At 45.6% G+C, this 11,568-nt stretch overlaps 1 protein-coding gene across 1 annotated transcript; it reads right to left on the bottom strand.

The window, feature by feature from the left end:
• Positions 1–1,504: 1,504 nt before the first annotated feature.
• On the bottom strand, positions 1,505–9,523 carry AKR1A1 (aldo-keto reductase family 1 member A1). The gene is made up of 9 exons (XM_016137825.2): positions 9,380–9,523; positions 6,294–6,383; positions 4,444–4,563; positions 4,123–4,274; positions 3,278–3,473; positions 2,744–2,943; positions 2,416–2,488; positions 2,189–2,275; positions 1,505–1,668 (listed from the first exon to the last, which is right to left on the bottom strand). Exons 2-9 carry the CDS (start codon positions 6,375–6,377, stop codon positions 1,603–1,605), a joined length of 978 nt encoding a protein of 325 aa, XP_015993311.1. The 5' UTR covers positions 6,378–6,383; positions 9,380–9,523; the 3' UTR covers positions 1,505–1,602.
• Between the last annotated feature and the right edge of the window lie 2,045 nt (positions 9,524–11,568).

Below are 11,568 nucleotides of genomic sequence, written 5' to 3'. Positions count from 1 at the left end.
AACTGTGAGAAAATAAATTTCTTTCGTTTGAGCCACCCATTCTGTGGTACTGTTCCAGCAGCCCAGCAAACTAAAACACATCATACTCAAACTACCTCATAACTACGGAAACTTGGATCATGAAAGTATGTGAGGGAGCTATGGAATCACATAGTAAGCCACCTGGGTAGGGTGAGGTCAAGAAAGATTTCCTAGAGGAGTGACAGCTAAACTGAACATTTAAGTAGTAGATGTTAGCTCACACAGTGAGCCAAGGGGTAGAATGTTCCAGGTAGAAAGGACTAGAGACAAAAGGCTAACTTCCAACATGCCTCCCTCCATCTACTTTTTATCCCTCTAATCTACTGAAACCAGGGTTGTTTCTAGGACACAAATGTTATTCCTATTCAAAACTCTTCCATAGCTTCCCACTGCATTCAGAATTAAAACACCCAAATCTTAACCCACTCCCCTAGGCCCTCTATCACCAGGCCCCTACCAATTCTAGCATTATTTCATGTCATTCCACCTCCACTCACTTTGTTATATTAGTCTTCTTTAGGTTTTTCCAACAGCTTCTTCCAGTTTCAAGGATTTCCACCACCACCCGCCCCCGCCCCGCCCCACCGCAAGCTACTCAATTTACACAGAACACTATTCCCACTATCACCTCATTTAACTAATTATCCCTAATCATCCTTCAGATCTCAGCTGATTAAAACAGTAGGCTTCTTTTTCATAGCACTTCTTCCAACTGTAATTAAACTAATTATGCAATTAAAGTCTGTCTCAAGTATACTATAGAGACCTATGTGTCTTAGTTATAGCTATATCCCCAGAGTCTAGTATTGTGCCTAACCCATCTAAGTACCCAATAAATATTTGTTCAATGAAGAGCAGTGGTTTGACTGGAAAATTAAAATGAGTTTGTGATTGGAGTTTAGAGGGATTTTTCTATAAACCATCCTAAAACCTCAGTGGCCTCTGGTGGAACTATTAAGTACATAAGAACATAAGATAGGGCCTTAGGTGCAGAGTGACAAGTTTTGGGGCTGACTCTGCCTCCTTAAAGTAGTCTATGCATACAGATTGTAGTGTCTGAGAGAAAAAGCCCTTGATTTTCCCAACATTCCTGATTCTGTAAGCTCAAGTTTGTTTGACTTCATATTCCTAAACCTAGACACTGACCAAGGTAGGGGATGGAGTGGGAATTCAAGACTCTGGCCTTGCAGTGCCGCAAAAACACAGAACTCTCACTGCCCTGATTTTAGTACTGAGGTGACCAATTTTTGGTACTCTCGGTAACTCCTGGGCAGCATGCCACTAGATATGAACTGCCTGCCACTAGATGGCGCCACTCCACTAATGTCCCTAATTCAGAAAAGCGGAAATGGAACTCGCTCCATGCTGGTTTCTCCAGAACAAAGAAAGATGAGGAAGTCTGAGCTCAGGGTAGGTAATACCCAGCATCCCTAAGGGAAACAGTGTCCATCACAGGTCCAACCAGACAAATAATACAAGCAAGCAGTGTCGATGTGCCAATGGCTTTATTAACTCCCTCGTTCTGGGGATGGCAGGACGTCATAGCTAGAGAGCTGATAAGGAAACTAGGAAGCTGTGGTTTCAGTATGGGTCATTAAAGGGATACAGAGGGTGCCCTGCATCTCTTGGGACCCTCTTCCCATCCACCTGGAAAAAGAGACAGACATAGGAGTCAATATTGCAAAAACGTAGGGCATCTTTCCCCTAATCTTCCTGAATAACCTCACTTAAGTATAGCACAATGACACATGGCAGCAACAGGGCCCTGGCCATAGAGAATGCCATAGTATCAACAGAATTTCAACACCAAACCTATAGCCAGTATGCAACTGACGCTGCCTCTAAAAGTTTGCAGTCTCAGCTGGGATAAGAAACTATTTATTCCTCCATGTGCGACAGGCTTCAACCCAACCTCAATCCCTTTAACAAGGTTGAGAATGCCTTCTAGGCTCCTCTCATTTATATCATTTCTGAGAATTTGCTACATGTCAGGAATGGGAATCATTTCAAACAAAGGAAGTTGAGTCTTAGAGAAGTTAATGTTATAGCTTACAAGATATCGAGAAGCAGAACTGGGACTCCCAGGCTATATGCCTTATCCCCAAGCCATACAGAATCCAGCTTCAAATCTCAGATACCCTGACTCTGGAGGATGACACATACTTACCGTAAGCATAGGCACAATGTATCTCCAATTTTTATTCAGAGCATCTAGCTGCTTCATATCTTCTGCGCTAAATGTGAAGTCAAAAACCTGGGGAAATAAGAGTGGGGGTCAGGAAAGTCAGCTTTGTGAGTGTAAGTCGGAGGTCCTAGAACACTGCTTCCTTAGGAAGAGTTGGGGCCAGACTGAGACCCAATGGGCTAAAGAAGACAGGATCTATCACAAAGTACCTGAATGTTCTGAAGGATTCGTGAAGGTGTGATACTCTTGGGGATGCAGATCACTTTCCGCTGGACCTGCCACCTAAGGTATGGGATTGAAATAGATGAAGAAGAGCAGTCAGTACTCATAAGCATTGTTTTGTCTTGCATGTCTTTAAGCTCCTGGAGTTCCTGAGCTCCACTGGATTGGGAAACATGCTTCAGAATGGCCTCCCCCCAGATCATATAGCAAGATTCTCAGCCTTATGCAGGCACTTGGATAAGGAAACTCTAAACCCTTGCCTCCCAATCTGGAAGCCCTCTCCTTGACCTCTTCTTTCCCCAAGATAGCCCGCACCTGAGCAAGATCTGGGCTGGAGACCGGCTGTACTTTTCAGCTAGGGCCAGGACCACTGGCTCCTTAAGCAGAACAGGCTCATCAGGATCACACCATGCACGATCAGAAGAGCCCAGAGGGCTATAAGCAGTCACCTCCAGACCACGTGCTTGGCAGTGGGCAATCAGCTCATTCTGAGCCAGGTATGGGTGGCATTCCACCTGAGCCAAGAAACAATCCATCACCGTGGGGTGGCCACACCTAGCTTATCTGGCAGCACTCAGACATGCTGCCCTGACCAAACCTTCACTGCTGACTCCCCTCCACTACCCCTCAGCCCAGTTCTCTCGCTATTTCCACTGTCCATTTCATCCTCTTCCCACACTTCAATCAATGCCCTTCTTTATGCAGAGAAATCCTGCACCAAAATTTCTGTCAACTTGCTAGTTATCTCCATGAAGTAGACTTATCATCTGTTCACTCATGCTCTTACACACATCCCACCCCTCACCCACCCCACCACCAAAATCAACTCATCTGCAATGCTGTGCTCACCTGCAGGACAGCTGGGCGCACAGAGGCCACACTGAGCACATCATCAATCTGCCGCCTGCTAAAGTTGGACAGGCCCAGTGCCCGCACCAGCCCCTTAGCTACCAGTGCCTCCATAGCCTTCCAGGTCTCCTTGTAGTGGATGGAGTCATAGCGTATAGTCCCATCAGCATTCTTAGGAAAAGGGTCGTCTCCTCGCCTGTGTGAAAGACAGACCCCCATTCCAAGAGTGAGCACAAATGCCAGGCTTCTGCCTTACCTGCTCATCAACCACTCTTATGTCCCATATCCCAAGCCTAAAACGGCGAAGGGCCAAGAATGAGAAACAAGCATGGATATTCACCCTTCTAAACCATAATCCAGGTGTTAACTCTATATGGAATGGCCATTCCCTCTCCTCTTCTTCCTAGACACAGATTATTATCTCCTCTACTCTGGGAAGTCTTCCTTAATGCCTGCCTCAGGGAGGTGCATGCTCTTGCAGCCCCCTTCTAGCACAGGGCACAGAGCTGATAGGCTCCTCTCATACCCTCTGCTGGAATTTGTTCTTTACTGCAACCTCAGAGCCTACTTCAGGAAAAGCTAGTATGTTTCCTGAATGAATAAAGGGAGCAGGAAAGATCAATCATGCATACCCAGGGATACACATCATGTGAAGCTACACTCCTTTTTCTGTAGCAAAACTCCTTGCTGTTGTAATAGAAAAAGCTGAATTCCCATGGCAAGTTCCTCAGTTTGCCATACAGGTGAGTGTTCCTCTCCTGCTCTGCTACTGTAACTTCTAGTAAGTTACTAACATGACTCCACCAACTCCCAACCCCCTGGATTAAGATCCTGGCAAAGCTCACTCAAAGGCATAAGGCCAGTGCATCAGGTACAGGTCCAAATAGTTCAGCTGGAGTTCAGCCAGTGTCTTCCGAAGGGCAGGCTCCACATCCTCGGGGTGGTGCTTAGTGTTCCACAGCTTGGAAGTCACAAATAGGTCCTCTCGAGATATTGCCTAGTGCAGGGGGCAGGGCCCACATTGAGAAGAGCCAAGGGCACCCAGTCTCACCCACCCTCACCACTGGGTGAGAATTAGAAGGGAGCTGATGCTAGACCCCTCCGGCCAGCCCTCAGCCCCAGCCTCTAAGATCTCTCACCTGCCCCCCCGTGGCCCCAGTCCTCACCTTGCTGGGTCCCACGTTCTCCTTCAGGGCTTCCCCAATCTCAGTCTCATTGCCATAGATAGCAGCACAGTCAATGTGGCGGTACCCTACACTCAGGGCATACTTAACAGCTGCTTTTACCTGCCAGGTGAGAGAAGCATAAGTTTTAGCTCTGTTGGTCTGGGCCAAAAACTGCCCTCCTGAGGGTCACCGATGGGGGACAGGATAGGAATGTATCACTGCAGTGGAGGTGAGAAGATGGAAGATGGTTCCAGTCTAGGGGACCAGAAGCCTCTTCAGAGACCCCAAACTCTTTTTTCCTATCTCACTAACCTCCAAGGTTCCTTCCTACCCAAGCAATCTAAGCAGGGCCCAGAAAAAAACTAACATGTTCCCAGCTATATGTACAGAAGATGGACAAATACATTGACAAAGGACAGAAATATAGGTCATGGAAACAAGTAACCAGTCCTGAGGAGCTGGTTAGAGAAATACGATACAAGATAAATAATGCTTAGGCCATTATGTAGAGAGAGAGTCTTAGGCAACTATGTAGACCAAGCAAGCTCTGGAAGCTCAGGTGAGCAGAAGAGGTAAGAAGAAAATTAAGGAAGGTGGAGAAGTGAGATGGAAGCTGGAAGCTCCTCAGCAGAAAAAAAAAGCAGGTACCAACTAGGAGAATGGGTCAGTTAATTTGCTAAAAACTCAACTAGAAACACGGCGTCAGAAGCAGAACTAGGTGCCAGGACCTTGCTATTCAAAATCCCCATCTAGGTGCAGCTCTTACTATCTAGATGTACTCCCCCACCCCTGACCCTACCCCTGCTGCTCCATGCCCTGACTTGGCCCTGGCCCTGGCCTCCAACCCCCTCCTTCATTTAGCTCCTGGACCTGTCCCAGGTAGTGTCAATGCCTTCCTGGAGCACAAGGATCTTGGCTCCAGTGTCCTGTGCAGCTGTAGGATAGAAAGCAAAAGGAAACAGGCAGAGATCATATCAACCGTATCACAAACACTAGCCAAAATCTCAGAGAAAAGAGGCTATTCTCACTGTTGAGTCCCTCCCAAACTTAATCCCCAAACTTTTCAAAACTGTGACTCAGATTTCCCTGGAAAAAAGACAAAGCACTAAAGAGAGTCCCCATGCCAAGTGCACACTGAATCTCTAGTTGTATCAACTCTAAGAAAGCAGGTCTCCATTCCCAGGCTCCTTGAGCCTGGAAGGGTCTATACCAGGGGTCATTAAACTCCAGCTTGCAGTTGCCTGTTTTTTTCAGCCCTTGAGCTAAGAACAATTTTTATATTTTTACGTAAGTACATAATTGCCTCTTTTTCAATTTGTCCAGCAAAATCTAAATGATTAACCATCTGGTTAAGAAAAGGTTTGCTAATCCTTGGTCGACATACCTGACCTAGCCATTTTTCAAACCCTGATATGTGCTACGTGCCTACCTCTGGAATGAGCATGAGTGGGAGAGGCCCAGCCCTTAAGGAGCCCAGTGTGGGACAGAAGACATGATCACAACACAGGGTGATAAATGCCATATTAGAGGTCAGCACAGGGCCAGGCAGAGGGGTCCCACGTTTGCCACAGCACTCAGTGCAAAGTCAGTTTAAGAAAGGGTTCCTTCCTATGGCCCTTAGCCCTGCTGACCCCCTCAGCGGCTCCTCTAATCAACTGGGGAAGCCAAAGGCACACTGGTGGGCTCTCTTCTCCTTCCCTTGTTTCTTCCCACTGCCCTCCAGGCTCATCCCACTTTAAGTGGCGTACAGGGGTGGTGCTGCTAGGGAAAAACGCGAGGACTCTCTTCTAAATACTGCCTTTTCCCTAGCAGAGGTGTAAGAAGCCGTCCTCCTCTTCCCCATCCCTCACCTGGCCAGGTTCACTCTTCCAGGTGCCCAGTCCAATCAGGGGCATCTTCTGCTTAGTGTACAGAACGACACTGGAAGCTGCCATTGCCCTCTGAAAAACAGATGGGAAGAGAATAGTGTAGGGATCAGTGCTGCTTGGGCTTCAGCTCCACAATGATCAAGACTCCTGTAAAATTTAGGAGGTAACAGGGGCACAGAGGTGATAGGCAAACAAACACACAATTGTATATATGTGCCTATGAGAAGAAGCAACTGAGACAGGGTGCCCAGGAGCAACCAAAGACAGTAGCTCCTGAACAAACATTAACCAGACCACCACCCTGCTGCCCTTTCACAAGGCTAATGGTCTGCATTAGAGCTCCAATACCCCAAAAAACAAAGGTGGGTGGCCCCCCAGAAGTACCCAGCCTTGACTATGTATGGTCTCAAACCAGTATAGGACAGGCAAAGGCCATATGAGACAAAGTGATTCTGGGTAGAGCAGGCTCAGGAAAGGGTCACTTCTATGAAGATGAAGTGACCTTCCTAGTAGGTTGCCAGAACTATAGTCTTTCTGAGTTCCTCTCAAGAGATCTGATACGCCATGCTCCTAGGCCTGAGTGGACTCTTACAAGATAAGTAAACCATTTTTTAGATGAAAAAACAGACTCAGAGAGATGAAGTTATTTGTCACAAATAAACAGCTAAGAAGTAGCTCAGTCAAGGATCCAAGGAGGAACTAATGGAAAGAAATAAGAACAAGGAAGGTAAACACAGACCTATAAAACACATGTGTTCACAGCAAACACATGTACGATGTGCTACAGAAAAGCAACTGACTTCTGTAGTGAAAGAACCTGGGAATACTGACAATGGCTTTTAAGAATGAGTTGGAGTTTCCCAAGAGTCAAGGGGGAAAGTCTTTCCAGGGAGGGGGAACTAGACACAGGACTTCAGTGCAGCAGAAAGCAGTACATTACAGGTACAAAATAATTTTCCAACTAAACAAAAGCAGGTGGGTGATTGCAGCAACATTAGAGAGCTATGACAATCAGAAGTCTCTAAATGGCCCAAGAATACATGTTCGGCCAGCAAATGAATGTTCTAGGCCTTGTGCTAGACCCAAGAAATGACATATATTCAAATAGAGTCCCTGCTCTCCTAACATTTATGGTCTGGTATGGGACAGTGGGGGGCGGAAGGAGAATACCAGCACCATGTATAAGAAATATAACCCAAATCTGCACAAGTGCTGCAAGAAAAGAGTAACCTGGCTAGGGTGTCTTCTTAAAGGTGATACCCGAGGCAAGTCTTACTGAACAAGAGTTATCCAAATGAAAGGGAAAGGAGAATGCTCACCCCAGGAGCCAATAAGGTAGAAACCTTTTCCCTGATCTCATCAGTACTTTAAAAATCATTCTCTTGGGGTTTATTTCATTGCTGCAATATCTCCATAAGTATAAGCTTTGTTTCCAAGTTCCGAAAGAATGTCAAGAATATTATGGTAAAGCAAATAAGACAAATTGTGAACAACCGACACACCAAAATTGTCTAATACTTCTGACTTGGGAAGAATTTTATAGTCTAGCATAACCTGGTTATGGAGACCACCCTTTTCTACTACAACAGAAGTAAAAACGTTCAATTATCTGAGCAGCAAACCACAGATCACTGAAGAGCAATACTTTTTGTTACTAAACCTCCCAGAGATCAGTAAAGCATGTCTGGACTTCACAGGAGGAAGGAGCCTGCCAGCTGCCAACAAAGTCTGTGGCTGGTTTCCTGGGCTTGATCCTCAAGCCAGTGTTCTGTTGGCCTCTCCCAGATTTCCCAGCACACACGGAAGGGCTCTGAAATTACACCTGGTCTGAGAGCTAGAACAAAAACCTGGCCTAAAGAGAAAAAGAAGAAACCTGATGCTTGCTTCTCCCTTTCTTCTGCTGGTGAAACTGAAAACCAAAAAGGCTGAAGGTCATAGAGGGAAGAAGACCTAAAAGATCTGCAAGACCTAACAAGTGCTCCAAAGGAAGGCATGGAGGGGGCCATAGCAGAAGACGGATGTTTTTCTCTAGGACAGGAAATCATCCTCTGCCAGCTCTTAACTTCCTTATCTTCTGCCTGAAAAAATGGCTGTCCAGCCTCGCCTGTCAGGAACTGCCTAGCTGGAACTCCAGCAGTCAGAAACCTCATGTTATCTTGGTTCTAGATGTAAAAGAAACTAGAACACAGGAAAAAAGGGGAAGCAGTGTATGTATGAGTGTTCCCTGGCTGTATGGACCTTTCCTCTGCCTCCCATAAATGTTGGTGTCCCTCAGGGTTATGTCCCCAATCTTCTCACTCCCTAGATAAGTTCATCACCTTAAGCACTGATTCTTCCCATTCCAGTCCATCCATATTGACCGCCATTGCCACTGCTCTAGATCTGACCATCCCTAATGAACCAAGGCTCTGCTTCCAGTGTGGCCCTTCTCTCCACAGCCCAGTCACTAAATCTGACCATGTAACTCTCAGGTAGAAATGTCCAGCAGTTCTTTCCTACCCAAGATAAAGTCCAGACTCCCTAGTAATACACTTCATAACATGGCTCTCACATTTTTCATTTTTCCACCTCCTCATTTCAGACTCCATGTTGCAAACTTTGCAAAACCAGCCATCACTTACTTAACTCCAGGCCTCTGCACACTTTCCTTCCCCAAGTCCCACCTTTGCCTGGCTACCTGCTGCTTATCCTTCAGCTAGCACCTTAAAATTCTGGCTCCTCCCGCGTACTGGTAGCTTGTGCACACAGCTGCAGTTGTTTGTTTATATACGAATCCTCCACAAACCTGGGTACCCTTTGAGAAAAGCCTGTCATCTTTCTGAACCCACCACTCCTAGAGTGCCTGTCCCATACATACACACTTAAAACAGACACACACATACACAGCGGCATATGGAGAGCTTGACCGCTGGCGGGGCATTTAAGAAAGTCACTGTTTTCTTCCTTTACTTCTTTAAGTAGGCTGGAAAGAACCTGTGCTCTCTATCCTGGGAGCAGACACCTCTGTAGTAAAGGATCGAGGCCATCTCCTCTGCAAGGAAGATGGGGCAGCAGCAAGAGAAACTCACCTCCGCACGAGCACAAAGCGTGAACAGAATTGTGTGATCTCGGATCAGTTTTGCGCCGTGCTAACGATCCAATAAGTCTCAGCTTCCGGAACTACTGCGCTGCAAGGGAAATCAGTCTGATGATGGAGGCAGGGACCTGCTGTAAGTCTGACGAGGAAGTTCCTCCCCAAGGAGGGGCGAAGGCCAGGCGTTCAGCCTCATGTGCAGTGGAGGGTGGCCCCGCCCCGCCCCTACCTGTGGGACGGAACTTAGGATGGAAGCTAGAGATGGGATTCTGCGCCATCTCTTCCTCTGAGTGCTGGTGATAGGATTGCCGGGGGCTTAGACAGACCTGACGGAGAGGGTTTGGAGAACCCGCGGGCCGAGTAAAGCATGCGCCGGGGGTCACGAGGGGAGCTCCAGAAATGTTACGGAAAAATCCCAAAAGCTCCACAAATCAGACCAGCGAAAATCCAAGCAGTAACCCAGAGAGAGAGAGAGAGAACTCAGTGTTATTACGCTGGTGTTCCCAAAAGAGATAGGGCTCTGAAAATCTGGGCGCAGAGTTTAGGAATAATTTCACTTTTATACCTGCTTTGTTACGGTTGGCATGAGCTGATTTACAGACCCTTGAAATTGCTATGGGTTACAGGCAGTTTACAGAGCATGGGATTTTCTAACAAGCACTAAAGCAATACATCTTTAGCAGGGCCGAGTTCTCGGTTGATCCTGAGATCTTTGGGCTAGGCAGCAAGCATGTTTACAGAGGCAGAAAAAAAACAACTGATTAGTAACGTTGGCCAATTAAGTGGGAGATTCCTCTTCACTCCCTCCACCTATTTTTTTTCTGAGTCTGACTTAAAAGTTTAAAGTGCAACTGGTGAAGTTGCCAACAGATGAATTGCTGAATCATTTTTGTAATCCACCCTCCTCCTTCCCCAGCTCTGGCTTTTTTTGTCTTTAGTTGTGGCCACAGGAATTGTTGCATGCAAGGCACAGCCCTAGCCCTCCCAAGAGTTCACAGCAATAAGTCAAGTTGATAGTGTATTGTTTTCTGAAACAGAATGGCTTGAGAGCACTCCACCTCTTTCACAATCACCCTCCTATTTTACAAAAGACTAACTTCTCATCCAACTTCTAGGATGCATTGCCCAAATGTAAAAACCTCAAGGCCACCAAACGGACTCTTGGAAATATTTATGACTCTAATGCTTGGATCAAAAATCCTTTGTTTTGAAAACTATTGGTAAAATTTAAAAACTATTGTTAAACTATTAAGAGTAATTTTGGATGATAGAGTATATGATTTTGAGCATATAACTTGTAAAGAGTGAAAACAATTTACATTACTTTAAAAAGACTTCTACTTTCATCTACTTATTTATGTTGTGGATGAAAAAGGGGCCACATACTAAACCTGACAAGCTCAGGGGAGGCCAGCATGGCAGGCCTTACAAACTCAGAGACTGAAAGTCTGAATCTTAAAATTCCTGTGCTATAATCAAAATAGCTTTTGAGAGACAGTTGACTATTTTGGAATATTGTAGAAGTATATTGATATACTGTATTGTTTTCAAAATTGTCATATTGGGCTTTTCTAATGGAATATCATTAGATTATTTGGAAAGATGGAAAGCTTAATGTTGTATAGCACTAATATTTCAATCATATAACATTTGATTAGAAGGAACAAAAAACTTGACTTAAACTTAACACTTTTGAATGTCTGGATTAGCCGCACCATTCATATGTTGAAGTCCCAGTCCCCAATGCGATGGTATTTTTAAATGCCTTCTTTGGGAGGAAAGTAGATGTGCATGAGGTATTGAGGCTGGGATCCTTATGATAGGATTAATAGCGTTGTAAGGAAAGACACCAGAGAGCTTGTTCTCCGTCTTTTTCTCTCTCCATATGAGAACATAGTGAAAAGCCATAAGAAGTCAGAAAGAGTTCTCAGCAGAAACTGACCACCTTGCTCTCTGATCCTGGACTTCTAGCTTCCAGAAATATGAAAAAAAATAAATTTCTGCTGTTTAAGCCCCCCAAAAGAAAAATTCCTAACTAAAAGTGGGTCATGGTGGGCCATCCTAGGCCAGTAGCTTCCTTGGCTAAGGTCAATCTTTACCTTAAGTGAACCGGTCTATTGTCTTTTTGCATCTAAGATAGCATACCTTTGAAATGTCAGAGTACTCTCCTTTTCTAGATCCCTT

The sequence above is a fragment of the Rousettus aegyptiacus genome, unplaced genomic scaffold, assembly GCF_014176215.1.
Source record: "Rousettus aegyptiacus isolate mRouAeg1 unplaced genomic scaffold, mRouAeg1.p scaffold_m13_p_1, whole genome shotgun sequence".
In the NCBI taxonomy this organism is placed as follows: domain Eukaryota; kingdom Metazoa; phylum Chordata; class Mammalia; order Chiroptera; family Pteropodidae; genus Rousettus; species Rousettus aegyptiacus.
The sequence above is the reverse complement of the archived record's forward strand: the minus strand, read 5'-3'. Positions and strand labels throughout refer to the sequence as shown.

What these genes read in the sequence shown, in the direction of transcription:
- AKR1A1 (XM_016137825.2), bottom strand. Translation starts at nt 6,377, where the DNA reads ATGGCAGCTTCCAGTGTCGTTCTGTACACTAAGCAGAAGATGCCCCTG. An exon ending in GGAAGAGTGAACCTGGCCAG is followed by an intron (nt 4,564 to 6,293) that starts GTGAGGGATGGG and finishes CTCACCTGGCAG; the next exon opens with GTAAAAGCAGCTGTTAAGTA. An exon ending in AGAACGTGGGACCCAGCAAG is followed by an intron (nt 4,275 to 4,443) that starts GTGAGGACTGGG and finishes CCCCTGCACTAG; the next exon opens with GCAATATCTCGAGAGGACCT.